This window comes from Hyperolius riggenbachi, chromosome 8 (assembly GCF_040937935.1).
Source record: "Hyperolius riggenbachi isolate aHypRig1 chromosome 8, aHypRig1.pri, whole genome shotgun sequence".
Taxonomy (NCBI): Eukaryota; Metazoa; Chordata; class Amphibia; order Anura; family Hyperoliidae; genus Hyperolius; species Hyperolius riggenbachi.
The window spans coordinates 257,312,902-257,326,727 of record NC_090653.1 but is presented as its reverse complement, the minus strand read 5'-3'; the positions used below and the strand labels follow the sequence as shown (position 1 = coordinate 257,326,727).

Below are 13,826 nucleotides of genomic sequence, written 5' to 3'. Positions count from 1 at the left end.
TGACTCCGACTTTGACTCCAACTCGGGGTGCCCAAAATTGCCCCGACTCCTTGACTCCGACTCCGAGTCCACAGCCCTGCATATAACTAGAGATGATTGCAAACTGCTCGCCGGCGCAGCCTGGCTGTGTACTACTTCCGGGCACGCTTCGTGAAGTCACGGTCATGCGCAAAGTTTGGCCGGCCACAGGCACTCCATCAAGGACGCGCACCGCCGGTAGAGGGCATGCATACTAATGAACGTGTCCGGGTCAGGGCATCCATACTACTGCGGGACATTGCAAACCCGGAAGTAGTAAAGGGCCAGCCTGCCCATAGCTATTTGCGGCGAGTAGTTTGCCTGTGCTGGCATATATTACTACATATAACTCACTCAGGCACGGGATTACCGCTCTGGGCTGCGGATTTCCATCCCGAGCCTGACTCGGGATTACCGCTAAGGCGATGTTTGGACAGACTGATCATGATGCAGATCTCTCTCTGATCGAATCTGATCAGAGAGAGGTCTGTTGCCTGCCCACACACTCTGGACCGATTCCTGATAGATTTCAGTATAACATTTATCAGGAATCTGCCTAGTGACACCACCAAGTGTAAAATATCGTCCCTTCATGCCCGGGCTTTTTAAATCCTCACCTGCCCTGCTGGTGCAATAGCGGCATTTTTGCCGTCAACACCATTACCATGAGTGTCTGTAGTACATAGCACACGTGTGACGTCCATGAGCGTAACAATCATCCCTGCGACCCCCGCCATTGCAGGGGGGCCCGGAGGCTTTGGGGGGCCACTCCTCCCTCTCCCCAACAGCAAGTGCAGCCAATTAGCAAAAAAAAAAAATCGCCGTTCGCTCAAAAAAAGTCCCTGCACGTCCTGCCACCATGTAGAGTAGCAAGTAGCAGGAGAGTCTGTAATTTTTTCCTGCTTCCAGATGCTGCTTCAAAGCAGAACACTCTCTGCTGCCATTTGCCAGCTCCTGATCACGTGACCTGCTTGGGTTTCAGGGACCAAGAGGACCCCATGCTATCATTTGTGCAGGGGGGCCCTATTAAGCCTAGTTACGCCCCTGGTGATGTCTCAGACACGCGCCTGGTGCCATGTAATACCGGCACTCGCAGTAATGTGGATGACAGCAAGGATGCTGGGAGTAGCGCCAGTGGGACATGTGAGAATTACATGGCACGGGCACCAGGGGGGACATCTTACACTTAGGGGACAGCGGACAGGGGTCCATCGAGTACATCGGTGATCACGATAGTGCTCACCGTTACTGCTGCGCACCCATTTGAGGAATTTCCTGCCTGACCGATCAATTCCACAGATTTCAGCCCATGATCCATTGAATCATCAATCGGGTGGACATGTTGCGGCACTGATATTCATCCAATTTGATAAAAATATTGAATTGGATGGTCAATTGGCCCACAATATTGCCAGATGTATGACTACCTTAACAGATGGCTTCTCGACGTGCCCAAAAGATAGATCCCTCTCAGATCTGAATGGGTTTTCTATTGAAAGCCACATACAAAGCATTTTAAAAATGTATGCATTTTTAAAAAGGTGCGCAAATGCATATATAAGGCCAGATGCACGAACCTATGGTAATATTGCCACGCGCAGGCAGTGCATCAGATAAATCGGGGTAAAATCCCTCCACCAGGGGTAGACTAGAATACTTGATTGGTTATAGGACAGAGGTGCTAGAGTAGAGGAAAACACATTAAAAACAGTCTAAAAGGGAAAGTAGTGGTCGACTTGCCTCCCCAAATAGACATAAACAGTCAATTACAAGTTGAAAAATTATTTAATCAAACACTCCAAAAATGCAACACATTTCACAGGCATTAACTGCTTCATCAGAAAATCAATAGGAGTAACTGGGAGGGTCAAGTCAAACAAGCTAAGAATTTTTGCAATACACAGTGTTATCGTTTTTTTAACCATCAGCACCCTAATACTGATGGTTACAAAAACGATAACACTGTCTGTTGCAAAAAAAAATGTGTGTGTTTCTCCACACTGTAATTCTCATTTAATCATTACTGCCACCCAGACATGAGCCTCACGTCCGTGGCAGGTGCTGCTGTAGCTGCAGGGACGTGAGGCTCACCTCTGTGCATTCTGGAGGGCTGTGTGCTATCGTGCAGGCGGAAGCCCGCAATCGTGATGGTCCCAGCGACAGGGGGGATTGGTGACAGGGGACAGAAGTCCCCTGAGCCAATCCGTGCATGTCCGCTGAGAATGATCACTGTTTTTGAAAAAAACAGTGATCATTCTCAATTGTTGCCACCGCGCTGCCTCCCACTCGCTCATTTCCGACTCTCCCGCCGCCTATCGTTAAATTTATGAATGGGCATTCATCTCCCCTCTAGGGCACCATGATCGCAGGCATCAATGACGAGTTTCTTGGGTCACTTCCGAAGTAACACAGCCACGAATTACTTCCTTTTTAACGTACGTATTGTACGCTAATAGGAAGTAATGCGTGAGAGAATCTTGTGGCCAAATAGTAAAATTACACCTACATACATCATGGACTAAAAAATGTTTAACCACTTTGTCCTCCTTGACGTATATAAAACATCAAGGAGGACATGCGCGCTCCCGCGGCCGATCGTGCATGTGCACGCGCACTCCCGACCGCGGATTCATTAGCCCAGGAATCAATGAATCGGGCCATGGTGCCCGATCACTGATTCCTCTTCCCCACAGAAAAAGCGACAGCTTCTCTCGGAAGCTTCGCTTTTTCTTACTCCTATGTCCCTCTAAGCGTACATTGTACGCTTAGAGTGACGTCATGTAAACAAACTCAAGGTTGCCATCTTGTGGCCAAAAAGTAAAACTACATCTAAAAGTAAAAAAAAAATTACATTACACATATATTTCCCCAAATCAAACACTATTTACATCCCACCCTCCCAAAAATACCCACATAAAATGTTTAATAAAAAATACAAAAAAAAACCATTACAATAATTAAAAAAAACACATAAATATTTACCTTAGGGTCTAAACTTTTTAAATATCTATGTAAAGATGAAATATTTTAAAAAAAATTTATAAGCTTGTAAATAGTGATGGATGCAAAACAGTAAAAATGCTCTTTTATTTCCAAATAAAATATTGTCGCCATACATTGTGATAGGGGCATAATTTAAACGGTGAAATAACCGGGACAAATGGGCAAATACAATACGTGGGTTTTAATTATGGAGGCATGTATTATTTTAAAACTATAATGGCTGAAAACTGAGAAATAATGATTTTTTTCTGTTTTTTTCTTATTCTTACTGTTAAAATGCATTTACAGTAAGGTAGCTCTTAGCAAAATGTACCCCCCAAGCCTAATTGGTGGTGGAAAAAACAAGATATAGATCAGTTCATTGTGATAAGTAGTGATAAAGTGATAGGCTAATGAATGGGAGGTGAACATTGCTCGGATGCATAAAGTGAAAACGACTGAGGGCTTAAGTGGTTAAAGAGACTCTGAAGCAAGAATAAAACTCGCTTTTTAGCTTATATTCAGCAGGGGCATGTTTGCCCCTGCTAAAACGCTGCTATCCCGCGGCAGAACGGGGGGGTCTTTACCCCCCAAATCCCCCCTGCAAAATTCACGACCAACTTGGTCGTAGATTTTGCTGCTCATGGAGGCAGGGCTAATGGCCGCAGCCCTGTCTATCAGCAGCGGATCTCCACCTCTCCCCGCCCCTCTCAGTGAAGGAAGACTGAGAGGGGCGGGAGAGGCGGCGATTAGCGCTGATAGTTGCGCTGAGAGGCAGGGCTGCGGCCATTAGCCCTGCCTCAACAGGAAGCGCTCCCCGCACAGCACGGAGGGGATTTGTGGGGTAAAGACCCCTCGTTCAGCCGCGGGATAGCGGCGTTTTTGAATATAAGGTAAAAAGCGAGTTTTATTCTCTCTTCAGACTCTCATTAATATGTATGGCCAGAGCATACATGATTATTAAATTATAGGCATGTGATTAGTAATGGATGTAAAACTGATAAAAAAATGCACCTTTATTTCCAAATAAAATATTGTCACCATACATTGTGCAAGGGATATAATTTAACCACTTAAGGACCACGGTGTTAAACCCCCCTAAAGTCCAGGCCATTTTTCACTAAATAGGCCACTTCAGCTTTAAGGCCTCGCTGCAGTGCCATGCAACTCAGCCCAAACCTCCCCCCCTTGTCACCCCGTCCTTTTGTCCCCACCAACAGAGCTTTTTGCTGGTGGGGTCTGTTTGCTCCTCCAATGTTTATTTTTTTAATATAAATATTTATTTCAGTATTTTATAAATAGTCTCTTTTTTAAATTATTTTTCTACCCGTCCCTCCCTCCCCCCGCCAGCCAATCATAGCGATCGGCTGTCATAGGCTTCAGCCTATGACAGCGGATCGCTCCTGTCTCCCTAGGGGGACAGCGCTGCTGTAGACGCATCGCTGTACATTATTATTATTATTATTTTATTTATATAGCGCCAGCATCTTCCATGGTGCTGTACAATAGCATACAAGCTATAACAATACAGAGTATACAATACAACACTTGATACAAGACAAGAGGGTATAACAGCTAATACAGTGAACAAATTAACTACATGTTTTTACAAATTAACTACATGTATGTACACCCATTACACAGCATTGTGAGACAAAAGGGGAGGAGAGTGTCACAGACCGCAGGGCCGGTCTGCGGATGGGGTAAATCGATCAGCGTCAGAAATCCTCTCACACGGTCATTTGTTCATCACGAAGGGTAACCCGCATTCGCAATTTGAGGAACTGACTCGCGAAGGGAGCGTTCTGATGCCAACGGATTCACCCCACACATACAATTCAAAGATCTGCCACCAAGCAAGTTACACAGCCCGCTACTGTAATTATACTAGGACTTGGAGAACGCTCTATTAACCCCTAGCAGTATGCAGGAACCTGGGTCAGATCGTTATATCTGGGCCGGGTTCTCGCATACGGGTTATAAAGGCACACTTCTATTAAACACGGTATCGAATTCAGAAGAATAGGATACGATTGTGTATGTTCAGCAACAGGTCATAACCGCTAAACGATTGTTAAACGTTTAATAACAAAAATGCATTACATACAGTTATATACACCAATTAACATATACACACAGAGCTTAAAAATAAAAGGGAATAAAATCAGAAAATTCTTACTTGGAGAATAATACTTAAAAAATACTTATTTGGAGAATGAAGAAACAGAGTCCAGTTTAAAAGTAGGCATTCAGGTTTAGAGTCCTTGAGCACTGCAGGCACTGGCTCTCCTTAAACGCCTGCATGGACATTCCTGGTCGATGGAATTTGGAGAACTGGGCAGGTTTGGTCCCGCCCCACTTTTATAGGACCTGAGTTTTGGGGCTGTCACTACCTGGAAAGTAGGTGTGTTTAAGGCAGGGTTACCTCCTAATTAGCAGGTTGCCGCCCCCAGACTCAGAGCAGGGAAATGTACCAATTATTAATAATCTGTGTAACTCCGCCCCAGATTGGTGCATCGCAAATCCGAGACTATATTCATAAGCGGCCTGCGACCCTGTATTAAACGAGGCTATACATGCCTAGTCTATCGCATTCGCTCTATGCAGGCCGGATACAGTGGTTTCTCTCTACTGATTCCTGATAGCTAGGAAATTGCAATTCAGGTGAATGCTAGAACTGATCTCTAGGTATCAGGAAATGTAATTTTTGTCTTGCTGTGCCAAACCTATTTTGAATTATTAATAAATTAAAGTTCTCTTTGTTTGAAGCTTATGAGTTTGGAGGGAATTTTTATCTCAGCCAGTTTAAGCTGGCTTGGAGACATGAGCTGGGTAGCCAAATGGCTCTACCCAGGGGGGTTACCCACGTGTGAAATTCTTTCCTGACATGACACATGATGTGGGGGGAAGGTTACTGTACTCTCTGCAATGCTCTCAGAGGGGGAAAAGAGAAAGGAAAGGCATTTTTTTTGTACAGTTACACAGCACTGACAGTGATGGTTCGGGACCATAAGAAAATCGTTGGCGATTACACACACAACTTTCCGTAATGTTCGCCACAGAGAGCCCTGGCCAAAGGGCCTTACAGTCTAAACATTTAAGGTATAGGACAGTAGGTAAAGGGAAGATGTGTGTGGAGTGGTAGAAATGGTGGTTAGTGGGCGGTGTCCTAGGTAGGACAGTATGCTTGCCTGAAGAGGTGAGTTTTCAGATTGCGCCTAAAATGAGCAAGTGTGGGTGAGTGGCAGATGTGTTGAGGGAGAGTGTTCTAGAGGAGGGGAGAGGATCGAGAGAAGTCTTGCAAGCAGGAGTGGGAAGAGGTGATCAGGGAAGAAGACAGAAGGATATCGTTAGCAAAGCGGAGATTGCGTGTAGGATGGTATCTGGAAATAAGTTGATTAAGATAAAATAAATAAAATGTATGGCTTTTATCCACAGTAGAACTTTTTATTTTAAAACTACAATGGGTGAAAGCTGGGAAATAGTGATTTTTAGAAAGCCTAAAAACAAGGTATAGATCATTTTGTTGAGATAGAGTTATTGGGGAATGAATTTGAGGAGCGCTGAAATGTGAAAATTACTCTCGTTCATAAGGTGAAAACAACTCGCGGGCTGAAATGGTTAACAAGGAAAATTATGACCAATGAGATAAGGAACAGTTTGGAACAGAATACACTTTTTTATCTTCTGCTTTTTGTAAATTGTATCTGGTTTCCACTGTGTTGCGTGGAAAACATTTATTATAAAATCACCATAAACACAGATTGGAGCTGCACATGCCTTATTGTAATTTAACTGGTTCCGGAACCTTTGCCATGCACATCTATGCTTCTGAAAACTTCACTTGCAGATCAGGGGCAACGACATGTGTTTTGTTTACCTTGCCACTGCTGATCGCGCATGCACCTGCGCTCACCTCCATCACCTTCCTGTCAGATCATGATTGGTGAATGGAAACGTGTTTCCCAAACCCGATCCAAGTGCTTGTAATGAATGATCACGGTGATCAGCGACTTGCCAATTGTCATTTTAAAAATTAAAGTAAAACACACATATGCAACACTTTCTGTGTACTGTTCACAGTACACAGGAATAAAATTTGGGGACACCTAGTGGACAAAAAGTAAAAATACACTTACATATACTAAATTACTGGAAAAAAAATCTCCCAGTAGTTTAACATGTATGTCATAAGTGTATATTACTGATATTTTTGCAAATAAGTGCTTGTAGTTATTGATATAGTGTAAAGAAACACAAAACAGAAAAAATACACGTTTTATTTCCAATTAAAATATTGTCGCCATAGGACAAATTGTCAAATAAAATGTGTGGGTTTTACTTACAGTAGCACTTTTGCATTATTTTTTTTCTTATTATTCCCTTTAAAATGCATAAGTTATATGTGTATATATATATATATACATATATATATATATATATATATATATATATATATATATATATATATATATATATATATATTTATATACATACTGTACATACATACATACATACATAAAGTACAGACCAAGAGTTTGGACACACCTTCTCATTCAAAGAGTTTTCTTTATTTTCAGGACTATGAACATTGTAGATTCACACTGAAGGCATCCACATTATGAATTAACACATGTGGAAGTATAGTACATAACCAAAAAGTGTGAAACAACTGAAAATATGTCATATTCTAGGTTCTTCAAAGCAGCCACCTTTTGCTTTGATTATTGCTTTGCACACTCTTGACATTCTCTTGGTGAGCTTCAAGGTAGTCACCTGGTCTTGAAGGAGTTCCCAGAGATGCTTAGCACTTGTTGACCTTTTGCCTTCACTCTGCGGTCCAGTTCACCCCAAACCATCTCGATTGGGTTCAAGTCTAGTGACTGTGGAGGCCAGGTCATCTGGCGCAGCACCCTATCACTCTCCTTTCTGGTCAAATAGCCCTTACACAGCCTGGAGGTGTGTTTGGGGTCATTGTCCTGTTAAAAAAATAAATAATGGTCCAACTAAATGCAAACCGGATGGAATAGCATGCCGCTGCAAGATGCTGTGGTAGCCATGCTGGTTCAGTATGCCTTCAATTTTGAATAAATCCCCAACAGTGTACCAGCAAAGCACCCCCACACCATCACACCTCCTCCTCCATGCTTCACGGTGGGAATCAGCCATGTAGAGACCATCCGTTCACCTTTTCTGCGTCGTACACAAAGACATGGTGGTCTCATCAGACCAAAGCACAGATTTCCACTGGTCTAATGTCCATTCCTTGTGGTCTTTAGCCCAAACAAGTCTCTTCTGCTTGTTGTCTGTCCTTAGCAGTGGTTTCCTAGCAGATATTCTACCATGAAGGTCTCATTCACACAGTCTCCTCTTAACAGTTGTTCTAGAGATGTGTCTGCTGCTAGAACTCTGTGTGGCATTGACCTGGTCTCTAATCTGAGCTGCTCTTAACCTGCGATTTCTGAGGCTGGTGACTCGGATGAACTTATCCTCCGCAGCAGAGGTGACTCTTGGTCTTCCTTTCCTGGGGCAGTCCGCATGTGAGCCAGTTTCTTTGTAGCATTTGATGGTTTTTGAGACTGCACTTGGGGACACTTTCAAAGTGTTCCCAATTTTTCAGACTGACTGACCTTCATTTCTTAACCTCCTTAGCGGTATGCCCGACACTGTATGCCCGCTCTTTGGCCCCAGGAGTCAGCCATAATAAAATAATAGACTCAAGTAACTGTAAACCATTTAGCTAGCACTAGGCTAGCTAGTACAAGTGTCGGGCACCCGCCGCTCTCCTGCGATCCCCCCCCCTGGATCCAGCGATTGCGCAGCTTTCCTGCACAGCTCCGGTCTCTCTATGGGGAGGATCGGGGTTGCGCATGACGTCATGACGTCGGCGACGTCATGTGCGATCCTCCCCATGGTGAAGACCGGTTCTGTCTGGGGAGGCTACGCCGATCGCTTGATCCAGGCTGGGTAATGTATAAATGGGGGGATCGGGGGGATCGTGGGGGTGCCCAACACCTTTACTAGCTAGCCTAGTGCTAGCTAAATGGTTTACAGTCATTTGAGACTATTATTTTACTTTCCGGGCAAAAAGTAACAAAACCTCCTGAGCGGCGTAACGCTCAGGAGGTTAAAGTAATAAGGGGCCACTTGTTTTTCTTTACTTAGCTGCTTTTTTCTTGCCATAAAACAAATTCTATCCAGTAGAATATTCAGTCTATTCAGTAGGACTATCAGCTGTGTATCCACCTGACTTCTCCACAACGCAACTGATGGTCCCAACCCCATTTATAAGGCAAGAAATTCCACTTAATAAACCTGACAGGGCACACCTATGAAGTGAAAACCATTTCAGGTGACTACCTTGAAGCTCATCAAGAGAATGCCAAGAGTGTGCAAAGCAGTAAACAAAGCAAAAGGTGGCTATTTTGAAGGACCTAGAATATGACCTATTTTCAGTTGTTTCACACTTTTTGGTTATGTACTATACTTCCACATGTGTTAATTCATAGTTTGGGTGCCTTCAGTGTGAATCTACAATGTTCATAGTCAATAAAGAAAACTCTTTGACTGAGAGGGTGTGTCCAAACTTTTGGTCTGTACTATACAGTACTATACAGTATATAAGATAAGTAGTGATAAAGTTATTGGGGAATGAATGGGAGAAGTGAAATGTGAAAATTGCAGTGGTTTTAAGGGGAGATAACCTGTGGTAGGGAAGTGGTTAGTTTGAAACCATGACAACAGTACTGTTTAGAGTACAGATGACTACATTTTTATTAAGAAAATGTATTTCCCTTTAAAGTTATATTTTTCTCTTAGTCGTAGGGTCAGGTGATGTCCACTGTTACGCAGAGGTTGATGAGACCACTGGCCAGTGTGGGGATTATCTCGATGAGGGCGTGGATGAGGAAGAATGCTGTCAGAATATTAAGTACGCCTTTAAGAGAGATGCTAGTGCGCCTTGTCAAGGCTGTCGGTAAGTCGGGGGTTTGCCACTTTTCCTCATATTCATATAACATTAAAATAATAATCTTCATTAAATATGGTCTGTGGCTGAGAGGAAATTAATAAGTCTCATGTTTTATATGTATGTTTTTTTTCAAGAACAAGTATACTGTCAAAAAGCATAACCCAGAAAACAATTATAGAACAACAAAAATAAAAATAAGCAAAAAATTCAGAAACAAAATAGACAAACTAGCTGATTGCCCGGCATTGCCTGGTATGTATTTGGCTGGTGTTGGCATCACCCAATTTTTTTCTAAAGCTGGCCACTAACGGTCCAATTTCTAGCGAAAAATCGTTCGAGCGATCAGAAATTCTGATCGGACGAAAAATCGTTCACTACACCATCAACTAACCAATCATTGCTTCCTATCTATCACGACCACCAAGAAAATCCACATTTTCGTTCGACGAAAATTCATTCGGGCGACATTTTTTTCACTCGTTCATAATCGATTGTGTCCACAAATGGAGATTATTTACAACCAATCCGATCAGAATTTCTGATCGCTCAAACGATTTTTCGCTAGAAATTGGACCGTTAGTGGCCAGCTTAACCCTAACACACAATTACTCAATGACCAAGTTTGTGAGCTTTGGGGTCTTTGACATCAATTTGTATATTCCCATAGAAATTAAACAAATCAGATTGGCTGTTTGGCTTTTTCCCTCTCCAGCATTTGAACCCCAGTCACCCAATGACCAACTGTAGCAGGTTTGAGGCATCTGCTATTACCAGTGTAAAAATAGCAGCAATTTAAATATTCCCCTTGAAAATCAACAGGTGAATTTTGATTGGCTATTATAGACTCCACCCACTTTCCTGAATATTAATCTCAGTCACCCAGTGACCATCTGTGCAAAGTTCGAGACCCCTGCCATTAACAGTGAAGAAGGTCTGCAGTTTACATTTTCTCAGGTAAGGACCCTGCCATTAACAGTGTAAGAATGGCTGCAGTTTATATTTTCCCAGTGAAATTTGGTTTTTGCTCCGCTCACTTTTCCTAACCTTGACATACAGTCACTCAATAACCATGTTTGTGAGCTTTGGGGTCCTTGGCATCAATAATTTGTATTTTCCCAGTGAAATGAAACAAATCTGATTGGCTGTTTGTGGCTCCACCCCCTTTCTGAATTTGAACCCCAGTCACCCAGTGACCAACTGTACCAGGTTTGATGCATCTGCTATTAACAGTATAAGAATTACGAACAGTTTAAATAATCCCTTTGAAAATCAAAAGGTGAATTTTTATTGGCTGTTGTAGGCTCCACCCACTTTCCAAAATCTTAATCTCATTCACCCAGTGACCAACTGTGCAAAGTTTGAGAACCCTACCATTAACGGTGTAAGAATGGCTGCAGTTTATATTTATATCCCATTAAAATTTGTTTTTGGCTCCACCCACTTTTTGTAATCTTGAAACGCAGTCACTCACTGACCAAGTTTGTGAGCTTTCAGATTCCTGGCATCAAAAATGTGTGAGCAGTTTATCCACCAAGGAAATCTGATTGGCTGTTTGTGGCCCTGCCCCTTTAGTGAATTTGGACCCCAGTCACCCAATAACCAACTGCAGCAAGTTTGAAGTCTCTGCCATTAACAGTACGGATGGCAGCAGTTTAAATATTCCCCTTGAAAATCAATAGGTGAATTTTGATTGGCTGTTGTAGGCTCCGCCCACTTTCCTGAATATTAATCGCGTTCACTCAGTGACCAGGTGTACCAAGTTTGAGAACCCTGCGATTAACAGTGTAAGAATGGCTGCAGTTTACATTTTCCCATTTAAAGTGAATGGATGAAATTTGATTGGCTGTTTTATACCCTGCTCACTTTTCCTGGATTTGTAACCTCGGTCACCAAGTGACCAACTGTGCCAAGTGTGGGGACTCTGGCTTGATTACTGTGAGAATGGCAGCCTTTTACATTTTTTCCATTGACTTGAATAGGTTAAATCTGATTTGCTGTTTGTAGCTCCGCCCAGGTGTGCAGGGGGGACACGAGACCCCCAGAATGTATCATCCCAGGTAGTAAGGGTCGGGATCTGTATACCAAGTTTCGTTCAAATCGGTCAAGCCGTTTTCGAGTGATCGCGGCACATACACACATACACACACACATCCGATTTTATATATATATAGATAGATTAACCTCAGAAAATAAATTATAGAACAAAAAAAATCAGAAAACCACACATGTACCTCTCGTTTTTGAAGGGAACCTAAACTGAGGAGGATATGGATTTTTTTCTTATAAAATAATACCAGTTGCCTGACTCTCCTGCTGATCCTGTGTCTGTAATGCTTTTAGCCACAGCCCCTGAACAAGCATGCAGATCAGGTGCTCTGACTGAAGTATGACTGGATTAGCTGCATGCTTGTTTCAGGTGTGTGATTCAGCCACTACTGCAGCCAAAGAGATCAGCAGGACTGCCACAGTGCCAGGCAACTGGTATTGTTTAAAAGAAAACATCCATATCCCTCTCAGTTTAGGTGCACTTTAAGATGAGATACATAACTTTAAAGGATACCCGAAGTGACATGTGACATGATGAGATAGACATGTGTATGTACAGTGCCTAGCACACAAATAACTATGCTGTGTTCTTTTTTTTCTTTCTCAGCCTGAAAGAGTTAAATATCAGGTATGTAAGTGGCTGACTCAGTCCTGACTCAGACAGGAAGTGACTACAGTGTGACCCTCACTGATAAGAAATTCTCCTTTTTACCTCTTTCTTGCTCTCAGAAGCCATTTTCTGCTAGGAAAGTGTTTTATAGTTGGAATTTCTTATCATTGAGGGTCACTAAGGGCCCTTTTCCACTAGCAATCGCAATCACAAATCACAAACGCCAGTGATTGCGATTGCGATTTTTCATTAATTCTGTTATGCGATTGCAATTTGCGATTTTCATTTGCATTGCATTATCATTGTAAAAATCGCTCCAGCAAGCGATTGCGACTTGCGATTAGCGATTTCCAAATCGAATCACTATAGTGGAAAATACTTCTCATGATTTCTATGATAAAGTAACAACCCTAGCGATTTAAAAATCACTAGCGATTTGCGATTTTGCGATTCAGCAATCACAATCGCTCTAGTGGAAAAGGGCCCTTATAAACTACTGAAATAAACAATTGTATCTATCTTCCTTCTCCTAAAAATGACTTTTTAAGATATTCCACAGTTTTATGTTTACATTTATTTTTTAATTTTTAACTGTTTTTTTAATGTTTTTGTTCAATAACACATTCATTGAAGTATGCCAGAGCTAAAATCTATGAACTATTGACCATTTTATCTCGTTCCTGCTCTCAGAAGCTATTTTCTGCTAGGAAAGTGTTTTATAGTTGGAATTTCTTATCAATGGGGGTCACACTGTAGTCACTTCCTCTCTGAGTCAGGACTGAGTCAGCCAATTGCATACCTGATATTTAACTCTTTCAGGCAGAGAAAGAAAAAAAGGAACACAGCATAGTTATCCTTTAAAGGATACCACAACTGACATGTGGCATAATGAGATAGACATGGGTATGTACAGTGCCTAGCACACAAATAACTATGCTGTGTTCCTTTTTTTCTTTCTCTGCCTGAAAGAGGTAAATATCAGGTATGTAAGTGGCTGACTCAGTCCTGACTCAGACAGGAAGTGACTACAGTGTGACCCTCGCTGATAAGAATTTCCCCCTTTTTTATCTCTTTCTTGCTCTCAGAAGCCATTTTCTTCTAGGAAAGTGTTTTATAGTTGGAATTTCTTATCAGTGAAGGTCACACTGTAGTCACTTCCTGTCTGAGTCAGGACTGAGTCAGCCACTTACATACCTGATA

At 42.3% G+C, this 13,826-nt stretch overlaps 1 protein-coding gene across 2 annotated transcripts in view; it reads left to right on the top strand.

Annotated features, from left to right (window-relative positions):
- The window catches only part of LOC137527785 (properdin-like), a 150,758-nt gene that overhangs the window by 16,815 nt on the left and 120,117 nt on the right, over positions 1–13,826 (top strand). For both annotated transcript variants that reach the window (XM_068248684.1, XM_068248683.1), the window contains exon 2: positions 9,820–9,976. In XM_068248684.1, the coding sequence (XP_068104785.1) occupies positions 9,820–9,976 (157 nt within the window). The remainder of the gene's footprint in view (positions 1–9,819; positions 9,977–13,826) is intronic.